The 27,009-nt window shown below is 35.4% G+C and overlaps 1 protein-coding gene across 1 annotated transcript in view; it reads left to right on the top strand.

The window, feature by feature from the left end:
* The window catches only part of IQCM (IQ motif containing M), a 513,905-nt gene that overhangs the window by 472,510 nt on the left and 14,386 nt on the right, over window positions 1-27,009 (top strand). The window contains exon 14 of the mRNA XM_082463432.1: window positions 4,885-27,009. This exon is cut by the window's right edge and continues 14,386 nt beyond it. Within this exon, the coding sequence (XP_082319558.1) occupies window positions 4,885-4,988 (104 nt within the window). The 3' untranslated portion in view covers window positions 4,989-27,009. The remainder of the gene's footprint in view (window positions 1-4,884) is intronic.

Below are 27,009 nucleotides of genomic sequence, written 5' to 3'. Positions count from 1 at the left end.
TAGGAGCGAGGAATAGTGAGGAGTGGGAAGCAAACCTTTAATATTTCAAAACAATATCCAACTACATACATAGTCACAAAAATAGTGGCCCATAGAATATTCTACCTACTCTTATGCAACTTCTGGTCTCTTTGAAAGCAATCCCCGTAGCTGCAGTTATTTCTAGAAATTCTCCTAGGATATCTCACTTGTGCTCATAAATACACCATTCTAAGCTGCAACATGGAAATTCCGCCCCCCTCCCACCCACCCCCTTGCAGTGCTGTCTGCTGCTGTCACTCCAAAGCTCAGGAAGCCTGATGGAGGTGTCTTGCTGCTGCTATTGCCACTAGCACCTGTCCAGGCCATGGTGTGTGGATTCCACATGGGCCTAAGCCAACCTGCTGAAGGGAAAAGCCCATCGCTCTCCTGGCCTTTGTAACCCAGTTCCCTTAATCTCAGAGCACTGATACCCTGTTCTCTCAGTATCCCGAGAACATGGTATAGGAAAATAGCTTTTTTCAGCCATCATTTTCTCATTTGAGTCTTCCTTTCACAAGGCTATAGGCCAGAATCTCTTTGGGGGGGTGAGAGGGTGGAGAAGAAGGGAGTGCAGAGTCAAGGCAAAATCATCTTAGCAAGAGGCAGCTCAGAGCACATGAAACCACTCATCCCTGCCAACAGCCACCATCTTATTGGACCAAGATGAAAATATTCAGCTCACTCTTCTCATATTAAGAATTTTTTTCCCCAAGAAGATTTCTTGGTCTTTCTTTGCAGAGAGATCCCTAGAGGATTTATTCTGCCAGTCTTCGTGGACATACCTCTGTTTGAAATACTCAGATGCACAAAACTTGGGTTCAAATTTGGACCCCTGCAACATATGAGCATCAAATGTAACTACTTAAATATGTCCTTAATTGTTTGTCATCTAGGACTATAGTTTTGCTTTGTATTGACTATGATAATCTTCTGGTGGGCAGGGCCATTATATCGCGTTAGGTAGATACTTTCATTTTTTAAACTAAATGTCTATGAGTAGCATAATAATTACAATTTTTTTTTATTGTTTCTGGATTAGGAAATGAAGACCCAGAAAGGTCTCAGCTAATGCCTTTTATATCACCTCATAGCCCTTAGCAAGAACCTGAACAAATAGGACTCAATAGATACTCAACGACCTAAATGTGTATTTTATGTTCTAACACAGTCTGCGTTTGTTTTCTTTCCAAGTTGCTCTACGAAGATTCATTGTGAAGCACTGACAGGAAGTGGCCAATAGTGTAGAATAATACAGTATATAACCTTGAGTGTGTCATGGAAATGGCATGAAAAATCATAAAATAGACTTGTGAACATAAAAACATAGAGATGGTTTAAAAGAAAACAGAGGACAAAAGCTTACTTTGAGCCTTTGAGGAAAATTTAGTACCCCTTTTCTGAAAATACAGCCTATTAAATGAATATTAACCATATTATCTATTTTTATTTGATTATTTTCCCAAATTGAAATCATTTATTCAAATTATTGAATATCAACAAGATCTAACTTTTGATTATTCATTATCTACAATAAAAATGACTTTCTACCATATATTCCCATCTAGAAACTTGAACATCTCTAATATTGTTATTTTACATAAATAATATCTTCTGTCAAAAATATGGATAAGCGAAAAGAACTAAAGCTAAATTATAATTCCAACCACTGAATATTCTGGTATTTAATACTGTACATGGTTTCCTATGCATATAACTTTTTAAAAAACTGGGATCACATTGTAGATACTGCTTTGTAACCTGCTTTTCTATTTAAAACTGATTGTAACATACAAGGGTTTAATAAAATATGTTTCTATGACATATTTTAAAGACCTTGGTTGAAGTTGCTTTCCTCTAGAGAGGTTTTTTCATTTGTTCTTGGGGCCCAACAAACTCTAAATTTATTTAAGGTATTATGGACCACACAGGTGACATGAACCAGGCCATCAAATGATGGGAGCTTTGAGGCTTTGCTCCATCTACCCAGCCTCATGGAAAATGGAAAGGTTCCTTGCTGTTTCCTTCTTTGAAGTTTTCTCTTCTCTTCCCTTGCCTTCATTTCACTGCCCTTCTCTCTCTCTCTCTCTCTCTCTTTATTTTGTGATATTATCCCACCTACTCTGATGTGTAGCCCTCTGGGGCCCCGCACTCCATTGTGGTCTCATGCCGGGCTTCCCATTTTGAGTGAACCTTATGTTTTACCTCCTGACCCCACTCCCCTCACAAGGCTGAAGCTCAGATATCCAGGGCTCAGCAGAAAACCTCAGAAAAAAAAAAAAAAACTGGCTTTAGCACTCAAATATTCACTAACGTTACTGATTTTACTTTTTTTTTCTTTTGGCCTTTGCATTTTCTTCCTTCTCTGCCAGTTTAGCAATGCAGTTAAAATACACTTAATATTTTATTCAGGATTTGAGTTGTTTTAATCAAAAAGATTGTTCTCTGAACCTGTTCTGCCATATGACAAAAATGAAGGTCGAGAATATTTACTTTGAAGGATTAAAAATATATCATGTATACTTACATTTTTGTCCTTCCTAAAATTAATGATCCTTTATTTAATTGAAATATTTATGAAATTATATATTATACAATTTAGGATTCTGCTCCCAGTACCACTTCTGGTCACCAACTAAGATTCTGGTCACCAATTCCAATGTGTGAGTTTTGTTTTTTCCCACGTCAACAAGCAATTCTCTGACACTAGCTGGGTGTCCTACAATTTTACTCAATTCTGACACAATTCACCTGGAGAGAGCGTCAGATCCCAGTCAGATCTCCCAGGTTAAGTGCTCCATCCCAGGAGACTGTCCCTCACTTCAGATGCCAATTAAAAGTAGTAGGTTTTCAAGTTACCCACAACTTGTGTCCAACTTGGCTACAAATCAGAGGTTCCCATAACCCCCTCCTCAGGTTTTATCAATTTGCTAGAGAAACTCACAGAACTCAGGGGAACACTTACTTATATTTATCAGTTTATTAAAGGATAGGATAAAGGAAACCAACGAATAGCCAGTTGAAGAGATAAGTAGGGTGAGATCTGGGAGAGTCCTGTACTTCTGTTTTCTGTCCCTGTGGCATCACCCTTCCAGTCCAAGGATGTTTTCATCCACCTGGAAGCTTTCTAAACCCCGTACCACTGGGATTTTTATGGAGGCTTTATCACATAGGCATGGTGGACCATTAACTCCATTTCCAGATCCTGTCCCTCCCTCGAGAAGTGTTGGGGGGAGGGGGCTAAAAGTTCCAAGCTTTTAATCATGGCTTGGTCTTTCTGGTGACCAGCCCCCATCCAGGAGCCCACCCAGCGTCACCTCATTAGAACAAAAGATGCTCCCAGTGCTGTTATCACTTAGGAAATTGTAAGCGTTTTAAGAGTTCTGTGCCAGGAACTGGGGACAGAGACCAATATATATACATTTGCTATTATCTCACACAATTATTAGTGTAATTTCTTTATAAAGTCTACATATATTATAACGTCATAGTGTAAATAATAATAATACAGCAACTATATTTTGAATACTTAATGAATTGTCAGACACATATCTTTATTTTTAACTAATAGACTTTATGTTTTTGAGGAATTTTAGGTTTACAGAAATACTAGTGGAAAGTATAGGGTGTTCCCATATACCCTCTCACCTGCGACCCCTTCCTCCTGTTCCCTATTATTAACACCTTGCATTAGTGTGGTATATTTTATAATTGATGGGTCAATATTAATACATTATTCTTACACATATATCTCTTGACATATGTTTTTGGATCCTTTTAACAACCAGACAGGATAGATATTGTCCCTGTTTCAAAAATAAGGAAACTAAGATTGAGTATTAAATTTGGATTCACTCACAAATGTATAAGAACAAGAGCTTGGACCATTATATTCACTTTTTCTTCTATTTTACCTACTTTGAGTAATCCTGTATTTCAGCTATTCTCTGCCTGATGAAATATATGGTTGGTATTTCATATTATCAAAAAAATTGCAGTAGGAAATCATTTAGTCCTAAGATCTCACCTTTAGAACTAACACACTTATCTTGTATAACTACTATATTGGGACACCAATTGGTGATTGCCTTTCCCTGTGATTACACCTGCAATGATAATTACTAATACTAATTATTTCATAAATACTCTGAATGTAGTCTAATTTAGTTTTGTGATTATAAGCCTTGCTCTTTATCTAATGGCAATATAGATAAACATGAAAACAACAATGCCCTGCTTCTCCTTTTACAAGACATCAAGTCATTCATTTTCTATTAGTAATGAGGATTGTTCTTCTCACAACTTTAACTGTTTTTTGGTAGTTGGTTATGTTTTTGTTTAATAACAACAATAGGTTTTAAACGGCAAAATATATGACCATATCTGTAAATTAGTACTGTCTAAAATGGTGTCTGCAGTAAATCTATGGCTTTTATTTATTTGAAGTCATTTTATACATAAAGATGAATCAAGTACAAGCCATCTATAAAAATAGTGCTTTGTATTGATTTGAATATCAGTATCAGAACTGACTCCATTGTAATGTAAAAATTTTCAGTGTTGTTCTTATGGTCAAACATATGTGGCATCTAATTTATTTATTTCAAGTATGCTGTATATTGGTGGAATCCAGATTCTGCCATCCTTCCTCTCAACTCTTTGGTCCAACAGTAATTCTTGCTGAATCTCATGGTATGATATATAATGTATCGCAATACACCTGAAGGAAATGTGCCCAAGTCAAATCTTTGTTTTAGAACAACCATAACTGATTTCCTATAATATTTTAAAATTATTTCAAAAGCATGATACATTCTGTCATATAATTTAAAATTTATTAATGTAATTATATATATTGTCTTACAGTCAGTGGACATCCAATACTCAAAAGAGCTAACATCCGGATTGTTGGGAAGCTGGTGGCCAGATCTATGAGAGAAAGGAAAATGAGACAACAGTATTCATCATGAGAAGTAAGATAGTATTTTCAATACAATGTTGTTACCTTAAGAGTTGAACCTAACTACCCAAAGACATAGATTAACGTAGGCCATGGATTAATTCTGTATCAACAGGAAAAAAGGACAAGCATCTTTGCACATCCAAAGAACTTCAACAAGTCAGTCTATAATTACTAAATATCTTTGGATGAACCATTCATTGGACCTTTTTTATAAATGACATCTGCTTTATCATAATGAAGTTGAAATCACATAGTATCAAGAATTCCTTTCATTGGACTTAAATTTGGTTTGTTCCAGTACCAATAAATGCCATAAAGAAACGTTAAGATTCTTATTTCTAGAACTTCACCTTTTTTTTGGAAATGGTTTCTCAAAATGTGCTTTAAAATATTTTATTAGTGTAGTCATCGTATTATGTTTTCCCTATTCTTATTGCTCACTTTAAAGTGAAAAACTGAAAGTTAATATATAGTATTCCTGAGTTACCTACCTTAGTTCAGAAAAGATTTGAAGCACAGTGGCTAACACCAGTCTCTAAAGAATCTTGAATTTAATTTTATCTATCTGTCATTCATCCATCCATCCAACCATCTATCCAGCATTCATCCCTCTCTCCCTCCCTTCCTCCCTCCATCTATGAATGAGATTGTAGAAATAATAGTAGAGGGAATAGAATCCATGCACAGCACAGTGACTTGATATGAATAAAGAGGCAGGAACTACATGACAGGTGTTCCATTTTCTCAATTCTTGCCCTGATCTATTACCTCTGTAATAGACACTTTGGTTTAAAAAAAAATCGGACTACTTCATGCACTTTAAATATGGAAGGTACTAGAATGAAATCTTTAGAAAGCTAATTACAAGAATCATGTTAAGTCAGGGCCTCACCAAAACCAGAATCAAGATGGACTAAAAAACATGCTGATACCCTATTCAGAAAATGTTAGCAGTAAAACATTTGATAGGGGGAAAAAGTGATTTCTAGCTAAAATATAGAGGTTAGCTTATCTGTGAAATTAAATGATCTGTATTATCCCAGTTGATAATTGAGAGAGCTTGATTTTAAAGAGAAACATTTTATTTCAGTACTGGAAAAAAGCTGGAAAATGCACAGTTAAATAAAGGGAAAAAAATCACACATGAGTTGAGTCCCAGCATGGTAACAGATCAGAAGCCTGCTCCTTTTTATAGCATTATTAGGATAAAAATTTGGCTAGATTTCTTCCCTCACTATTCCAAAGAATTGGGAGCAAAAGCATAGAATATAATGAAATGCATTTATAAACTAAAACACAAGATTTCCTAATGAGTGTTGTGTAATGAGTGCCACTATTTCAAATGGCAAATGTATTTATAAGAGAAAACAATTAATATAAAAACAATATCAAAATTACCTTATAACAATAAAATATAAAAATTAAGTTATGATTATGACAATTGGGGGCAGGACATAGAAGAAATTTATTTTTCCTTTAAAAAAAAAGTGTGATTGTTCTTGTCTCATATTTTCTAGATTTGACTATTCTTCTTGATTTTTTAGCAAACTGAAGTAGGGCTCCTGAATGTCTTTTAGAGGTGTGATCCTACATTAAGTTCAATGACATGTCACTCTAGACCTGTAGAAGACAGTGTAAGGTCAGTGAAAAAAGCCTTCACTTTTCAATAGTCAGTTTCAATATAAAAATTGGCAGTTGGTGCTCATCAAAGAACAAGAAATATTGGATATGCTCTAAATGTCCATTGTGTTTTTGAGCCAACTACCTGATGGAAGTCATCACTTATATGTAAATGAACTGTCAATGGCTTGCCACTGTTGGCAATCACTGGACTGTGAAGGGTATGTCTTAATAAGAACCGAAGCTCTTCACAGACTTTGATTTACTGGAAATAAATTAGAAAAGTCCTCTGAGACTACAAAGGACACTTGTTTCAGATAAAACGTCTAGACAGTAGCAATATATTTAGGGCTTTTATTATAGCAAAACTGCAAATTAGAATGGAGTGGTGAGAAAGTTCCTGTGACCCAGCTGAGTTCTAAAACGCTGCTTCTGACTAGAGTAATACAATCTGTAAAATAGCTAAGCCAAATTAAATAAAAGTGCATTAAGAAAAAGAAAGCAGAAACAACAAAAGGTCAAGATTTAGCTTTCTTACATCTTTTAAATGATCTATGTCTTATGTCTTACATTTTCTTATAAATCAATATTTTTCTAAATAAATGCAGCTATTAGAATAGTTGAAAGCCAAACTTCCATGATCCTGCAACATGGACTACTTTTCAGAAAATTCAGATTTAAGGTAATTTTTCCTTGTCGATTCATTCCTTTCCCCAACTTCCATTCTAGAATACAAAATTGAAATACTGAATTTCTTGTAACTATTAATATTTTTATTAATGTTGTTCATAACAAAAATATATTAAATTTGCAAGATGTTTTAGAATTTGCAGTATACTTTCACACAAATGTGAATTACGGAAACTGTGTGTTAAAAATTATAAGACAATCTAAGTGATTTCATGAAGTGGACAGTCTCCATTTGGAGAGCTGCAAAATGGGGTGGAAGGCAGGAAACTTTTATAGGATAAAAAAATACAGAAAAAGGAAGAGAAAAATAGAAAATGTCTGATTGACTAGGGCCACACAGGCAACCTTGTTTGGGTGAAAAGGAACACGGAAATAAGTATAGAGCCCAGAGTTGGCCTGGTGTTTGGGGATTGGCTGATGGGATTTACTGTGTTTCTGGTCAAGTGGAACATGTAAGGGACACAGAAGTTATCTAAATTTTGGTTTGCTGATGTGGCACCCTGAGTAGCAGCAGCTCTATCTTGGGCCTATTTCAACAATAGGTAGACCAAATTTTTATATTAACTGCTTTCTCCCAAAGCATATGATGTTCAAAGAAGTATATGATTCCAGGTAGCTTAATAGCTTTGAAAAACAATCCCCCAAATCCCATTAGCTTAAAATAATAACTTCTTTTCTGCTCACTTCACAATCCAATGTGAGCCAGCAGGTACTGCCCCATGCACTCTTTTAGACATTCAGGCTTTTTTCATCTTAATAGCTTTGACATGCTTTAGAGCCTGTACTGCAGTCTTCACAGCCAGGCAGTAGATAAAAAAGAGAGTGTGGAGAAAGCATACCCACTTCTTAACTACTTCAGTCTGAACTTGGAACATATCACTTCTACTCACATTCTACTAGAGAGAATTTGTTACCTGGTTCCATCTAAATGCAAGGGGCCTAGGAAGCGTAGTCTAGTTTTACATCCTGAAAGAGAATATGCCACTTTAAGGCATAGGGAGTAAATTGCACTCCTCGTTATTTTAGGGAACAGGAAAAATTTCAAATGCCTTCACTTGAATGGTCATCATTCTGGTTTAAAATATTTTTATAAGGAGTCTGGATCAAGATGACAGTGTTGGAAGATCTCGAGCTCACCTCCTCTGATAGCCAACCAAAATTACAGCTACTGATAGAGCAGCTATCTCTAAGAATGATCTGAAGACTAGCAGAAAAGATTTTCCACAACTAAAGATATAAAGAAGGGGCCACAATGAAATGGATGTGAGGGGTGTAGACATGGTCTACTTAAGACCAGACCATCAGCATAATGACTCGCTGCTGGAGGGATAACATAACCATGGAGGTCCTCTCCAAGGAACGAGGGGTCCATGCCCCACATCGGACTCCCCATCCCAGAGTCCTGAACTGGGAAGACAAGCCTTTAAAAGTCTGGCTTTGAAAGCCAGTGGGGCTTTGGGTCAGGAGAGCCAGAGGGCTTTAGGAAACAAAGACTCCACTCTTAAAGGGTGCACATAACACCTCACTTGCTCCAAGTCCCAGTGCAGAGGCAGCAGTTTGAAAGGTGCCTGGATCAGACCCATTTAATGATCTTGGAGAGCCTCCTGGTGAGGCAGGAGGTAGCTGGGACTCCCCCTGCGCACTGAGAAGCTGATGGCAGCCAGCTAACAGCATACTCAACAGTGAAAAGCTGAAAGCATTTCCTCTAAGATCAGGATTAAGACAAGGCTGCCACTCTGGCCACATTTATTGGTATTTTATTAATATAGTATTGGAAGTCCTAGCCACACAGATAAGAAAAAGAAATAAAGGCATCCAAGTTGGAAAGGAAGATGTAAAACTGTCAGTATTTGCAGGTAACATGATAGTACTATATATAGAAAATCCTACAGATTTCACAAAAAACTGTTAGAGCTAATCAATGAATTCAGTAAAGTTGCAGGGTGCAAAATTAATATACAGAAATCTGGTGCTTTTTTATACACTAATAGAATATGATCAGATAGAGAAGTTAAGAAAACAATCACATCTACAATTACATCAAAAAGAATAAAATACTATGGAATAACCAAGGAAGTGAAAGACCTATACTCTGAAAACTATAAGACATTGATGAAATAAAATTGCAGATAATACAAATAAATAGAAATATCAATATATACTGTGCTCAGGGACTGGAAGAATTTATAATGTTAAAATGTCTACACTACCCAAGGAGACCTACAGATTCCGTCTTCTCAGGCAAGGGAAACAAAAGGAAAAATAAACAAATAGGCTACATCAAACTTAAAATCTTTTCCACAGTAAAGGAAACCATCAACAAAACGAAAAGGCAACTTACTGAATGGGAAAACGTATTTGCAACTGATATATCCAATAAAGGATTAATATCCAAAATATACAAGGAACACATACAATTCAATATCAAAAAAAGCAACCAGATTTAAAAAATGAGCAGAGGACTCGAATAAACGTTTTTCCAAAGAAGACATACAGATGGCCATAAAAGATGCTCAATATCGCTAATTATCAGGGAGATGCAAATCAAAACCACAATGAGATATCAACTCACACCTGTCAGAGTGGCTATTATCAAAAAGACAAGAAATAACAATCGTTAGTAAGGCTGTGGAGAAAAGGAAACCCTTGTGCACTGTTGGTGGGAATGTAAATTGCTGCAGCCACCATGAAAAACAGTATGGAGTTTCCTCAAAAAACTAAAAATACAGCTACAATATGACCCTACAATTCCACATCTAGGTATGTATCCACAGAAGCGAAAAGACTAATTTGAAAAGATATATGCATCCCTATGTTTATTGTGGCATTATTCACAATAGTCAAGATATTGAAGCAATCTAAATTCCCATTGGTCTTAACAATATATTTTATGATCCATCTTCTCAAGCAAGGGAAACAAAAGGAAAAATAAACAAATAGGACTATATCAAACTTAAAAGTTTTTGCACAGTAAAGGAAACCATCAAAAAATGAAAAGGCAGCTTACTGAATGGGAAAACATATTTGCAAATGATATATCCAATAAAGGATTAATATATACATATATATATCATATATATAAAATGAAATATTACTCAGGCATAAAAAAGAATGAAATCTTGCCTTTTGCAACAACATGAATGGATCTAGAGTGTATTATGATAAGCAAAATAAGTCAGACAAAGACAAATACCATATGATTTCAATTATATGTGGAATCTAAAAATCAAAACAAGTGAACAACAACAAAAAACCCAAAACAGAAACAGACTCATAGATACAGAGAACAAACTGGTAGTTGCTAGAGGGGAAGGAGGTGGAGGAATGGACAAAATAGATTAAAGGGATTAAGAGATACAAACTTCCAGCCATAAAATAAATCAGTCACAGGGATGTAATGTACAGCATAGGGAATATAGTCAACAACATTGCAATAACTTTGTATGGTGACAGATGGTTACTAGACTTATTGTGGTGATTATTTCGTAAAGTATATAAATGTCAAACCACTGTGTGGTATACCTGAAACTAATATAATATTGTAGGTCAACTATACTTCAATAAAAAAAACCAGCAAAAATAATTTATTATAAAAGTATTAAAATAATCTAGTTTTTTTTAGTTTTTTAGCATTTTGATGCTAATTCCCTTCCTCGTACAATTCATCAAGAATCCTGAAACATCTAGCAACAATTTAAAGGGAAACCATTTTTCTTTTTTATTTCTTACATATGTGCTTTTCTTTCTAGAAATTGAAGAACTTTGGGTTTTATTTTTGTTATTCAAATAAATATGTCGAATAAATAATTTTCAGTAATATGTTGATAAGAATCATCTTTTTATATTAAAAAAGCTTATTTCCAGTTTGAGAAGCAGTCTATCAAAAATTAATGCTTGCAGAGCAATAGAGGGAGATTTTTCTATATGAATAATCAAGAAAAGAAAGGATAATAAAATGGTACTAAGGCAAGACTGACTTACCATCTCAGAAGTAATTCTTTTTATTTCAATGGCAAGAATATTGAGGAATTAAAAAATCCCCATTTTTAAAGTATTTTTAAACAACTAAGAGGAAAGAAAAAGAGAAAGCTTAAAGAAACAAAATTCTAAATAGGTAGTTGTGGCCCCCGGGCTGTAGAGCGCAGGCTCAATAGTTGTGGCACACAGGCTTAGTTGCTCTGCAGCATGTGGGATCTTCCCAGACCAGGGCTCGAACCCGTGTCCCCTGCATTGGCAGGAGGATTCTTAACCACTGTGCCACCAGGGAAGCCTGAAACCTAACTTTTATATGCACTGGGAAACCAAAAAATTCGTGTGATTACCTTTATTGCAATATTTGTTTTATTGCGGCTGTCTGAAACCAAACCTGCAATAGCTTCAAGGCATGCCTGTATATCAAATCATCGTGTCATACACTTTATATATATTACATTTTAGTCAATTATACCTCAATAAAGCTGGGAAAAATACTATTAAAAGCTAGGATATTGCTAAAATAAATGAATGGAGGTTAATTTACTTTTCTATTCCTAAGACAAATGGTAAGAGCTTCCATCTTGATGAGAGTCCTTCGTAAATAAAAGTATGCTCAAATAAAAAAAATACATTCCCCACTGTAACCGGAGACCAAAAGAAGTTTGCTGTCTCTAGCTGCTGTTGTTGGTACACACTTTATTTTATCAGTGGTTATTCTGCATGTTGTTCTTTAATGGAAGGCGTAAGATGTATTACTTATGAAAAGTTTTGGGAAAAGGGAGGTGGGTTATTGAAGACTGATTTCCTGATTTAAGCTCCTGTTGAATGAAAACTGTTCACTGCACATATAGATCCCATACTACCAGATGAAAACTATGATAGAAGCTGGACATACACAGAGGCATGTTACCAAACTAATTCTGGCTTATTTTTAATGTAATTATTAAAATTAATACTTTGTTAAAAAATAAAACAATCTGGGGAAAATGCTAACCAGATTGGAAGCTGGGACAATAGCTATAAGCCAGCACTGTTTTCAAGGAAAACAGAATTGTCTGTTAATGCCTTTAGCAAGGAGCACTTTCAAATTTTCCATGGTCCTTACTACATCTTTTTATTCTGCAAAGTGGTTTTATCAATTAATTTGGGTAGAACTGACATCTTTATAATATTCTCATTCATAATCATGGTAAATTTCATCACTAATTCAGATAAGATAAGGAAAAGTACCCTTAATAGCTCTTAGCTGTTAACTGGCTTGTGACAGTTAGACGGTGGTGAATATAATGTCACAGAATCCATCAGATAAGGCCCCTGAGACTGTGATGGAGTAAGACTAAAACAAGACCATGACCTAATGACACAGAAGAAAACAAGAGCACCATGTTAGCCACAAAGATGACCACCCATCCCCTTCCCAGCTAACATGAGTGAGTGTTGCTTCTTTGCCAGTTACAGAATGAGCCCCACTCTGTTCCTCACACCTCTTAAAGTTGTTAAGATCTCCAGTAACCTGTAATCGTTAAGCAATTACCTTTGTTTCCTCACATCCTCCAGTCCAGAGCAGTCCCTCACTTCCTTAAGCCCTCCCCAAATCATCCACACAAGCCCAAATCCTATCAGAAGCTCCCCATACACATCCTTATCTTACTGAGATACCCCACTGTTCCCCATGGCATGCAGTTCTCCCTGCTGACTCAAGTAATCTGTAGAATTGATGACAGGTCAATTTGAAGACAGGTGTTCCTGATGGTCTTTGTCTTTTGGACAGTGATACAGGTCTTCTCTGTCCTTAAATAATAATTTGAATTTGGGGATTGTTATGCACTGAATTGTGTCCTCCAAAAGATATGAAGTCTTCACCCCCAGTACCCAGAATGTGACCTTATTTGCAAATAAGATTGTTACAGATGTAATTAGTTAAGGTGAGGTCATACAGGTATATAGAGTGGAGCCCGGATAGAATATGTGGTCTTTATAAGAAGATGGCCATGGACCATGTGAAGACATAGACATGCAGGGAAAGCACCACAATTAAGATGGAGGCAAAGGTTGGAGTCCTGCGTCTACAAATCAAGGAGCCCCTGAGGCTACCAGAAACTGGAAGAGGCAAGGAAAGATCCCTTAGAGGGTTTAAAGAAAGTATAGCCCTGCCAACACCTTGATTTTAGACCTCTAGTCTCCAGATCCATGAGACAAGAAATTTCTGTTGGTTTAAGCCACTCAGCTTCTACTATTTTGTTAAGGCAACCCTAGGAAATGAATACAGGGCTTACATATTTTTGTAGGTATTTTCCCAGGTACTTTATAATTTTCACTGCTATTAAAATCAGTATCGTTTTCTATTATAATTTTAATTGGTTATTTTGCTGATTTTATATATTTAATATATTAACATATAAACATTCCTTTTGATTTTATATACTGATCTTTTTTTTTTTTTTTAAATGCAGATTCTGATCCAGTAGATCTTGGGTGGGACCTTGTTATTTATTTATTTATTTTAAATTTATTTATTTTATTTTTGGCTGTGTTGGGTCTTCGTTTCTGTGTGAGGGCTTTCTCCAGTTGCAGTGAGTGGGGGCCACTCTTCATCGCGGTGCACGGGCCTCTCACTGTCGCGGCCTCTCCCGTTGCGGAGCACAGACTCCAGACGCGCAGGCTCAGTAGTTGTGGCTCACGGGCCTAGTTGCTCCGCGGCATGTGGAATTTTCCCAGACCAGGGATTGAACCCATGTCCCCTGCATTGGCGGGCAGATTCTCAACCACTGCGCCACCAGGGAAGCCCTATACTGATCTTATACTAATCATTTTGCTAAACTTTATTATGTGTTCTTACTGTTTGTTTGGAAATTATTGTGCATTCTCTTTATTGATAAATGTGTTCTATATAAATAATTATTGTTTCATTTACTCTTTACCAGTCCTTATGCTTTATTTATTTTTCTGGTAGCCTTGCCTGGGCTAGGAACTTTAGTACAATAATGAATAACTATGAATGATGCGTGATAGTGGGTAACACTGCCTTATTGATGTAGAGTGGATATATTTCTTAAGCTTTACTTATATATATATATATTTTTTCTTAAATAGTTTTTATTTGTCAATGTGTGAATTACATTGCAGTATTTTCTGATGTTGAATCACTCTTGAGTTCCTGTGATAAATCCCCCTTGGTTACAAGGTATACATTAACACTGCTGGATTTGATTTATAAAAATTATATTTAGGGCTTTTTCATCTATGTTACCACATGAGATTACCTATAATTTTAGATTTTCTTGAATTCTCTGTCAGGTCTTATTTTCAAAATTATATTAGCTTCCTAACATTAATTTGTTAACCTACTCCCTAATTTAATTATACAAATCTTTTTATATAACATAGAAATTAATAAAATGATTCTGTAAACTTGCCTGAGCTTACTAATAGCTTTTTAGAGGGAGAGGTTTTAGACTGCGGGTTCTGTTTTTAAAAATAGGTATGGGGTTATTTAGTTCTTTTCTTCTTAAGTTACTTTTGGTAATTGACATGGACACATTTTCAATGTAGTGGCAAAAATTGTCTTCAGAACTTACTACTATTTGTAAAATCCCTGTTGTATTTATAGCCGTGTTCTCCTTTTCCCTTCTATGTTAATGTTTATTTGTATCGACTCTTTATAATACCTACCATATAGGTATCATTATTCCTGTAAGGATTAAACAAATTAATGTAATGTAAAGCACTCACATCAATGCCTTGCTAGAAGACAGTTCATTTTATTAGTCTTTTTAAGAAACATTCTATTGCTTTTGTGACTATTTTTTCTATTTTGTTTTAGTCTCCTCTTGTCTCTTTTATTTCCTTATTTCTGCCTTTTTAAGGTATAATCTGTTTCTCTTTCAATAGCTTCTATAGTTAATTTGTTTTTAATGTCTCTTGTTTTTAAAATAATTGCATTTGTCTAAAACGTCCATCTAAACAATGCTTTAGCTGCATCCTATTAGGTTTTTATATAATACTTTTATGTTATTCATTGTAAATATTTTGTAATCTTAATCTTATTTAGTCTTTAATTTATGTATTTAGATTATTTTATTTTCCAAATATATAATTTAATGTTTAAAGATTTCTCACTTCATCACATTTTAGACTGTTGAATTTGGAATGATCTCTAACTTTTTGTGTTTTCTGTTTCCTATGCTTTTCCTTTGCTTATTTTTCTCCTTATCTGCCTTCTGTTGGATTGATAAGTTTGTTTTGTTCACTCTTTCCCCTCTACTGGTTTATTACCTTTACAAATGTTAACTTCTTTACAAATGTTAGCATACATACTCAAATCTATTTTTCTATCAGAGTCTAAAGTTTTCATTACTTCTATTCTCTTGAATGAGGAACAAAATTTAGAAAGTTAACTCTTCATTGAACAGAATTTACTTTTAGAATTTTAGATTTTTACATATTTTGACCAAAAAGTAGTAACTCTATGGTAAATATTTTAATGATTGTGGCATTTTTATTTCTGGGTTAAGTTTTATTCTTGTTAAATTGCATGCTTTAGTAGTTCTTCCAATGAGGTTCTGTGGGTAGTAAATTCTCCTACTTGTTTAAATATCTGAAAATATCTTTAATTCTCTCTCTTTAGAATGATACTTCATTTAGCTGGATCTAGAATTTGAAATTGCAAGTTATTTTCCTCCAGTACTTAGAAGATTTTATTCCATCATCTTCTGTCATTCATTTTTGCTGATGAGCTCACTGCTGTAAGTGTAATTGTCATTCCTTAGTAGGTACTTTTTAATATTCTTCTCAAAGACTTATAAGATTCTTTTTCTTTGTATTCTGAAATTTCATGAGAAAGTGTCCATGGAGTAGTTTGTTTTCATTAATCTAGCTGGGCTTTATATTTACACTTTTTTTTATATATAAATTTAATTTTGTGGTGCTATTTATTTATTTATTTTTTAAATTAATTAATTAATTAATTATTTTTTGGCTGTGTTGGGTCTTCGTTTCTGTGTGAGGGCTTCCTCTAGTTGCGGCAAGCGGGGGCCACTCTTCATCGCGGTGTGCCGGCCTCTCACTATCGTGGCCTCTCTTGTTGCGGAGCACAGGCTCCAGATGCACAGGCTCAGCAGTTGTGGCTCACGGGCCCAGTTGCTCTGCGGCATGTGGGATCTTCCCAGACCAGGGCTCGAACCCGTGTACCCTGCATTAGCAGGCAGATTCTCAACCACTGCACCACCAGGGAAGCCCTATATTTACATTTTAAATTTTCTTCAAATGTGGAAAATACTCAGCCATATTGAACAATTATTGCCTGTCATTACCTCTATTATCAATTTTGGGAAACTTATTATACCTAAGTTTATTGGTGCCTCATAAACCCTTCGTGTCTCTAAATTTCTCTGTTGTGGTTTTTTCTTTCTTTATCTCTCAAAGCGATGTTCTGAAAGAATTCCTCAAGGCTATATTTCAATTCAGTAATTCTCTCTTTGACTGTCTTTCTAGAGTATTATTTTGTCCATGGAATTAAAACATTTTTTTTAATAAACATATTTTCATTGCAAAATTTATTCTTTTATATATTCATTTATTCTTGATTCATACCTGCCTAATTTTTCTTCATAGTATGTTTAAAAAAATGTTTGCTCTCTTCCCTTTTTCTCACTTACAATCATTTGAAAAAATTTATTAGTAAATCCATGTCCTAATTACTGATCTTGTTGATTTGTTCAAAGTGTTAGTTTTCTACACAGTCCTGTAGAATATAGACCCTTCTTAGTAGGGATTGTTTCAAATTGCTTACTGTTCCTTTTTCCTTTTCTCCCTCTTTTTAAACCATCCCTGTGTATTTTGTGGTTTTGGATTGCCTACCTCGATCACCATTTTATCCAGTGCAGCATCTGAACTAATAGTGACAGCAGAATATAATGATCTTAGAGCTATCACAGATCTGGTCATTTACCTAAATGGAGGCTTAACTCCAGTCTACACACACTATGCAGCTTTGTACAATCTACAGCATCAGAAGGCTCCTGAAATCTTTCAGTCTCCCATTACAGATGACCCTACTCCAGCTCCTGTTACCCTTCGAGAAGTAACTCTTAGTCATCTCTGAATATTTTTGGGCTTGGAAACCAGCAAGCCTGTAGCTTCAGGCCTTGATTTTTTTATGAGTTTCTGTTCAATTTGTGGTGCATGGAGATGTTAACCTGTTTTTCAGTGTGACTAAGATATATATATATGTGTGTTTTATATATATAAAAATAACTAATATATATCATTAATATATATACATTATACAAACATCATACATATATATGATATATACATATCATATGACATGTATATATATGATATATACATATACATATGATATGGTATGTATATATTAATATATGATATGTACATAGCATATATTAATAAAATTAATATATCACTAATATATATACATCATACAAACATCATTAATATATAAACATCATATGTATAACATATGTACATATACTGTATGATCTAGAGTAGATAATAGAGTGAAACATTTTAAAAATATTTGCATATAAAAATAGTTTAAAAAGTAACAACTGAAATCTTTTATCTTGCTTTATATCAGAGAACTGTGAGAAAACAACGAAGAAAAACCAGCAAGTAAAAAAAAAAAAAAAAACTTGAGAAATCACATTTTAGGTGATCAGAACATATTGATAAAATCTCTGTGTTGAAGCAGATCAGGCATTCCTCTTCCCAAAGAGAGTTAGAGACTCTGAAACACAAAGAAGGGTATTGGGAAAGTAAAATAATAGTAATGTTGAGTGCTTACTATGCATCAGGTCCTTGCAGGTAGATGATCTTAATTTTCAAAATTACCCTATGAATATGTTATTATCTTCATGATATGGATGAAGAAATTAATGGGGCTTAGATCATGTGGTTAATCCAGGCTGAACTAGTGGAGAAGTTTAGGAGTGCCTGAATCTGAGCTTAATCTGTGCCTAAATTTCTACCCAATTGCCTTCCTATATGGAAAATGTGATTCCCCACACATTAAATACATAATACACATAATAGTGGAAAAAACTTTAAAAAATCCATTAGGCTGAAATATCTTTTCCCCTTCACTGTAGCTAATCCTCCCATATTCCCCAGTCATAACTTTCTCTATCCGACGCCTTTTCCCCTTATTTCTCATATTACTGAGAATACATGCACTAACCTGCGGGAAAGAGTATTCGTTCCTTGGCAAATTTAAAATTTCATGAAAACCAAACAAAAAGAAAATCCAGAGGGGATGGTGAGACCAAAAGGCTCAATTTCCTTTAATCACACTTCTGACTCTTTTTAGGTCCTTTAGCAGATGGACTTGGATTTATTTGGGGGATTGTTGAAATCCCAAAAAGATGGGTGCCATCAGGGTAGAGTTTTCCACAGGGACAGAGCTTAGAGCAAAACAAACGTCTTCCTAGGAACTGAAAATGTCAACAGGATAAGCTTAAAAATCAATCTGCTAGTTCACAGAAAGGATCAGAAAAAGTGTAAAGTGATCACAGATGCTCAATTTTCAGAGCAGACATGGTGTGGTGCAAAAGAAGAAGGAGTAGACATACTAACCATCAAAATTCAGTATTTCTCCAGATTAAGGAAGCAGTTATTTTGGGGAGGCAAGGCTAGGGTATATCCCTCAAGACAAAAACTAAGAAATGGTCACTTGTCTGGCATAGAGGTAAAAGAAATAGAACAATGCTAATAACAGCAATAGCAAATATGTACGGAGTGTTTGCCATGTGTCAGGCATTGTTCTGAGCAAATTTAGAGTTTCATGAAAACCAAACAAAAAGAAAATCCACGGGGAATGGTGAGACCAAAAGGCCCAATTTCCTTTAATCCTTTTAACCCTAACCCTAATATGGAGATCATTGGAGCAGCAGCTAGTGAACTTTACCATTTACCCTGAGGGTGGGTGCTATTTATATAACGTCTCATTTAAACCTCACAATAATCTATGTGAGCTACGTATTATTATTCCCATTTTGTGGATATATAATTGATATTTAGGGAGGATAGTAAATGAAAGAGTCTGGACTTCAAATCCATCTGGGCTTTTTGAGTTTCATGGTTGCCACAGATCAAAGTTTCTCAACCTCAGTATATGGGGCCAGACAATTTTTTGTTGTAGAGAGTTGTTTTGTGCTTTGTAGGATGTTTAGCATCACCTTTGTCTTCTACCTAATAGATGCCAGTAGTACTTCCATAGTCGTGAAAACCAAAAATGTCTCTAAACATTGCTAAATATCCCTTGGGGAGCTAAATTGCCCCCATTTGAGAACCACCGCTCAAATCAATTCGTCGCAAACAAGAGCAGAATTAGGTAAAAATTAAACCTGCCAAGAATTATGGGCAGGTTTGAAGCTTATTATATATTATACACTTTGCTTGGCTTAGAATGTAAAGTGTTTCAGTCATGCCTAATGAAGATCCATGTGCATTTGCTACAGACACTCAAAAGAAAATGACTTTACACCAAAAGTATTCACTTAGCTGGCTGGAGAGTCACAAAAAGTCAGGACATAATATAATACAGTAGAAAAAGAACAGGCTTTGGAGTTTGATGAACTTGGGGTTTGAATATAGATAGGTCTTTTATTTATAGTCCTATTTGAATCATCTTGGGAAAAATTACTTACACTTACCAAGCTTCCATATCTTTGTCTCTAAAGTAGAAATTTTACTCTTTTCTACAAGGTTTTTAGAGGCCTATATGTGAACATGAATGTATCTGATATAGAGTATAGTAAATTGTAACATTTGACATAAGTGACACCAAAATAACATGCAAGTAATTGTTCCATTTATGTTAAAAGAAACTGACTTATAACCAAGAACATACATGAGCCTGCTTCCACATGTCATAACTGCCAAGATGAAGAATGATATTCTCATCAGATACTGTGTAACAAACCCTAACTAACAAATTCCAAACCAGAACTGCTGTTGTGTATCAGGAACACTGGCCAAGTTCCTCTAGGTGATATATGATTCTATAAGCAGAGTTCACAACAGACAATTGTGACTTTGGGAACAAGAAGCAATGACATGGTGTCACCAAGAACTTGGGAAAGAGGCATCAAAGTTGGCTTTTGAGAGTTAAAGTGTAAAATCACAGTGGATCAGAGCACAGATGGGCAAAATCATTTTATAGACCAAATGATTCCCAGACCAGCAAGACAAAACATAACCTGACTAACCGTACTGGCAAGTCTAGGAAAACACTGTGCCACACCTTCAGGAAGTGGGGAAGGAATCTGAAAGCCAGAGAAGCACAGAAGGAGAATCATTTTGGTAATGCCACTCAAGTCTGTCCTGAGCAGAGAAAACTTGGCACCAGCAAACACCAGGAACTTCGGACTTGTTAGCAAGGTTATTTTTGGAGAAGGTTGCATAATTCCATCAACATAGTTTGTTCATTCAACAAATATTTATTGGGTTTCTACTATGTATCAGACACTCTTCAACACAACATTGAATAATAAAGATAAGTCTCTGCTTTCAGATATTACATTCTAGTGTAGAAGATAGACATTTAAAAATGATGAAATATGTGGTAAAATGTGCTATGGAAAAAAAAAAGTACAAGGATAGACACAGAAGTGCTATTTTTGATGAGTTATCAGCAAAAATCTCTCTGAGGTGACATTTGAATGGAGACCTGAAGGATGGGAAGGAGTAAACCATCTAAATATCTAAAAGAAGAGAAAACAAGACAGAGGGAATAACACATGTCAAAGTCCTCAGGCAGGAGCAGGCTGAGGAGGGCTAGAGGAAGAACAAGGAGACAAGATAGGATGAAATGCACTGGGGAGTAGATATGAAGTCAGACAGACATCAGATATTACCAGCCAGATTATGCAGAACCTTATGGGCCATGATTAGTTTTTTAAAATTTAATTTAAATGGACAGGAAGCCATTAGAAGGTTTTGAACAGAAGAATGTCATGATATAATATATGCTTTTAAAGACTCAGTCGGTGGTGATCGGAGAATAGATCATGGAAAGCAGATAAAGGTGGAAGCATGGAGAATAGTCAGGAGTCTATTGCAATAATCCAGGTGAAGAATAATAATCTTGGATTTGTGTGGTAACCGTGAAAGTGATATGAAGCAGTCAGATACCAGATAATTTATGAAGTTGGAGGCTGCAGGACTTGCTGACAGATTAGATGAGGGGTGTGAGAAAAAAAGAGGAGCTAAGAAGGACTCCAAGAATTTGTGCTTGATCACTGGCTCAAGAGAACTGTACTTAGTTGATATGGGATATCCTGAAAGGGAGGTGTGCACATCTAAAGAGTAGTTTAAATTTGAAATGCCTAGTAGACTTCAGAGAGTAAAGCAGGCTATTATTGGAAATGCAAATCTAGAGTTCATGGGGAAGGGTTGGGCTAAAGATATACATTTAGGGTCTTCAGTATGAAGATGATAGTTAAACTATTGGATTGGATGAGATGCCTAGGATGAGTGCATAGAAAAGAAACCAGAAGTGTGGACAAGCCCTAGATTATTCCAATGTTCAAAGGCCAAGAAATTAGAAAAAAAGAAAAAGATCTAGCTGAAAGGGATTCAAAAAATGTAACAATTTAAGCATCAACACAAATGATAAAAGCAGTGAATTGAATAAACCCATTGATCAACCTATTGAATACAATATGAATCCATGACTTCACACTGTTATGAAATATGATTCCCCAAATAAATGGGGGAAAAGAGGAAACTTTGCCTTATGGTGAGTAGGATGCCAACAAATGTAGCTGAAGCTAGGAAGTCACCATTTTGCAATCCTGATTGTAATAATTGACTAAGACAAGAATCATCAGCAGGTGGCCTAGACTAGAGGCTGTAAGTTAATGAGAAGCAGAATTTATCCAGAGCCTCAAAGTATCTCCTCATTAATTACATATTAATTGTAAATGGAAAAGTAGTAACTTTACAGGGAGAAACCCAGAGGACATCACTCTAACCCAATGATCAGAGATAATCTTACCATTAGTGGGACAAACCAAGCCAACACTGTGTGCCTCCTGATGAAGATGTGCTGAAGAGACACAGTGTCCTGTATGTGGTATTCCTACCCAACATGCAAACCTGAATCTAATCATGAGGAAGACTCATTCTACAAAATAATTGTCTGATATTCTTCCAAAAGTCAATGTCATGGAAACAAATACAGCCTGAGGCACTTGAGATTAAAGGTGACATCATTGGGAAATGCAGTCATGATCCTGGATTGGATCCCAGACTAGAAAAAAGAAAATCCTATAAGGATATTATTGGGGCAATTGGTAAGATTTGATTAATTCTAATAATGGAGAATACTGATAGTATCACATCAATGTTACATTTTCTGATTTTGATTATTGTACTATAATTGTATTAAATGATGTCCTACTTCTGAAGAAATACACAGAGAAGTAAAGGAGTCAAGAGGTCTGAGGGCTCTAATCTATGCTCAAAATGTTCAGGGGAAAAGATGAATGACTGAAACAGAAAATGATACAGTGTGGCAAAATGTTAGCAGTTGGTGAATCTGGGTGAAGGGTCTATGGAAGTTCTTTGTACAATCCCTGCAACTTTTCTCTAACTATAAAGTTATTTCAAAATAAAAGCTAAAAAAAAAATCTTTAAGAACCAGTGTGGTGTTGGAAAACCAAGGGAATATGGTACTGGGCACATTATGGCTAGAAAACAAGTGAAGGAATGTTTCAAAGAGGAGGACGTCATCAACGATGTTTTACGTGGTTGTACACTGCTGAAAGATCAAGTTAGTGTGGACTGAGAAATGACCACTGGATTTGGCAACATGGAAGGCTAAGGAGTCAGTTCAAGAAAGAATGGAAGTTTCTGCTGTACAGCAAAGTCAGTTATACATACACATATATCTACTCTTTTTTAGATTCTATTCCCATATAGGTCATTACAGAGTACTGAATAGAGTTCCCTGTGCTTTAACACAACATTTTAAATCAACTATACGTCAATAAAAAAAATTTTTTTTTAACTTTTCTTATGCAGAAATTTTCTTTCAAGTGTTAGAAGATCAGCTAGTGCCAGGGGTTGAATTGTGTTCCCTCAGAATTCGTATGTCAAAGTCCTAACCTCCAGCACCTCAGAATGTGACCTTATTTGGAGAAAAAGTTTATAAAATGGTAAACAAACTAAAGGGAGGTCAATAGGGTGAGCCCTAATCCAATATGACTGACTGATGTCATCAAAAAAGGGAGAATTTGGACACATAGATCCTCATAGACTGAAAAGTATGTGAAGAGACACAGAAAGAAGTCAGTGTCTATAAACCAAGGAGAGGCCTGGGATAGGTCCTTCCCTCATAGCCCTCAGAAGAAACCAACCCTGATAACACCTTGATTTTGGACTTTTAGCCTCCAAAACTGTGAGATAATAAATTTCTGTTATTTAAGTCAAAAAGAAAAGAAAGAAAGAATGGAAAGATGGGAGAGAGCAAGCAGAGACAGCATTACAGGAAACACTTCTGAAGAGTTTGTTAGGGATTGAGAGCAGAGCCATGGGGTAATGATAGGAGGGAGATACATAGTCAAGGAAGCCTATTGTTTGTTTGTTTTTTAATTAGTTCTCTATTTTATACATATTAGTGTATACATGTCAATCCCAATCTCCCAATTCATCCCACCACCCAACCCCCCACTTTCCCCCCTTGGTGTCCATACATTTGTTCTCTACATCTGTGTCTTTATTTCTGCCTTGCAAACCGGTTCATCTATAGCATTGAAGGAAGCCTATTGTTAAACACTGGATTGAAATAGTGTATTTCCACTACACTACTCTTGGTCTGATTTCTGCTTTCCAAGGAAAACTTCTAATTTGTATTTGGCTTGCATGTAGATCTACATGCCAGGATTCGAATACTTTGGTTTCATTACAGAGATTATTCACTGTAAATTAATGAATTGGCATTTCAGTTTTATACATGAACTGGTTAATATGATTCTGTCCTTGAGAGATGAATGAAATGTTTCTGCCATACACAATTTGGGGACAAGGAGGGGATATGTCTAATTTTGCAGAGTTCATTCAGAACTGTGTTGAGCTTTGAAAGGGTGATAAGTCAGTTATATACATTATATAGCATTAGAGTCAGTTCTACTTGTTCTGCACTGTTGTAAAAACAACTTTTCAAGAAAAAAGAAAAATCTACCGCTTACCATAATTAAATCTTAGTAATTGTGACTCTCAAATATTTTAACCATAAAAAGCATATATGTGAGCATGAAAATTAGATGGTTTTTCCTTGCACAGCGGAGACTCAGGGGTCCTGAATGTCTCCCCATGAAGCCTCTTGTGACACCATCTGCCTAACCTTATCCTTTGGCAGTGCCAATCCAGCTTTACCTTGAGGCTAAAATTTCAGGATTATTTTTCCACTCTAGCCATAAGGCACTTGAAACATCTTGCAAAACCTCACTTGAAACTTTCTGTAGTAAAGATTTCAAAAGAAACCTCACTGTTTTGTTTTGTTTTATTTAACGAAGAGAAACCTCTAGCAACACCGTAGTAAGTTTACTTTGTGTAATTGTATGATGTCCTTGTCCTACTGGATTAATTGATTTTAGGATGATCTAGTCACCTAAAAGAAAAACCTAAGTAAACTCAAGAAAGTAATTCCCTACTATTCATTGAAAATTTACCACGTGTGAAGATTCCACTGGAAGCTTTACCTATCTCATTACTCCTCACAAATATCCTATGGGTTAGGCCATTATTATCGCATTACAAGAAATGAGGCAATTGTAGTTTAAAGTACCCAAAGCAGGATTTGAATTGAGGTTGGGCTGGCCCCCAAAGCTTCTACTTTTTCCACTATGTGCATTGCTTCCCTGCCATAATCATCTGCTTATCCACCGCTTCATCTAATCCGATTTTACTTCCTTATTCTTGCTTCTTGTGAATATCCACTGAGATTTTTATATTCAAGGAGACATAGTCTAAGATTCTAATACTTTATATTTTTAAATGGTCTTTAAACCTGAATCTGCAGAAATTTGAGGGAAAGAGAGTTGAAAGTGTTCAGTCAAAGGAATATACTGAAAAGGGAATCAAAGCTAAGATAAAATTGCTGTGGTGTGGAGTATCTCCCACTGGCCACTTGCCTTCTCAGCAATATTGAGTTAATAGTGCTTCCGTGCCGGTGCAGATGAGTTGGACATTATTTGTAACATCTACCTGATTTTTAGAAAACAGTCTATAATTAGCAAGTACTAGCATTCTGTATACCATGACAAACACATCAAATCCTAATATACCTTTTCAATAAGGAAAATAATAGCTAGAAATATAGTTACTAAAAATGGATGGTGACCTAGAATCATATTCATTTTTCCCCTTGTTAATAGTATCTAAGCTCCATAGTCACAGTATATTAACTCGTGCATTTTCAGCTTCTCTACTGGGGATAAGAAAAGCTCAACAGATTCTCTGCTTCAATTAACAAATTTTATTTTTATAAAAAAGAAAATGTTTGAAAAATTTCATCTTACAATTAACTCTTGCTGAGAGGATATAAAGCTATTGGTAGACTCCTCTAAGCAATGCTTTTTACTCAATATATATTTTCTAATGTACTCTTTTTCCCATGGGAAGAACTTAATTACCAGAAGGATTCACTGTGAAGACATAAAAGAAAAAAATGCATTTATAATTGGATTAAAGAAAAGTCCACTGGGATGAAATGACATTGTCATTGCCATATATGCATTTCTGTTTGTATTTGGTCAAATATGTTTCCATTTGAATTTAAGTGACAAAAAGAGGTCGAATCTTATGAATGAGGTTTTTAGATATGGACACAATAAGAATTACTGATAGTTAAAACAAAACTGGGCTTATATGATTTTTAAGTTACATACATAACAGACTAAGGCAGACTTGTGTTGACTACTTTGTAAACTTCCATTTTCTGTTGTGTTTTAAATAACAACTTACTCATCTGAAAATATTAATGTAGCTTTCAAAGATGATTAACTATTATTTAAGAAAAGCTTATACACTGAAAATGTAAAATTCAGAATTATATAAGATATAAAATCTTTATAGTCTCCTGATTTCTTATTTTTCTATAGCTACTTTGCCCAATCTGAAATTATTATGATAGCTTTGTCATAGTAATTAATATAAATACAATGATTTGAGACATTTTAAAAACATGCCGTAAATGAACTGAGTAATCTTTTATTGGAAAGTGTGGTCAATTAACTTAAATTTAACAAATGTTTATTAAGCATCTACTATGCACTGTCCACAGTTCTAGGCACTGGGAATAGGCAAGTGAGCAAAAGACAACACTCCTTATTACTGTGGAACTTACATTACAGTAAGAGGAGATAGTCAAGTGAAAAAAAATGTACAAAAAAGTGAACTTTAGAGTATTCAAAAAATAATACATGCTATAGACCAAACTAAAAGTGCAGCCCGTTGGGTGAGGACAGTACTCACTTGTGTGATCAGATACACCTCATTTAGAAGGTGACATTGAGCATGTTTTAAAATGGTAAGACATTTCTGCAGACATGTGGGTTCTCACATTCTGGGTCGAGGCAACAGGTAGGTCCAAGGCCGGGAGACAGAAGCGTGCTGGCATGGGTGGGTACAGTAAGGTGGCCAGCAGGGCTGCACTGAAGCAGACAGTGGGTGAGGAGGCTGGGGGTGTGTGTCTTCGGGGTGGAGGCAGGATCATGGAG

This window comes from Balaenoptera physalus (assembly GCF_965194825.1).
Source record: "Balaenoptera physalus genome assembly, chromosome: 5".
NCBI lineage: Eukaryota > Metazoa > Chordata > Mammalia > Artiodactyla > Balaenopteridae > Balaenoptera > Balaenoptera physalus.
This window is presented reverse-complemented; position numbering and strand designations above follow the sequence as displayed.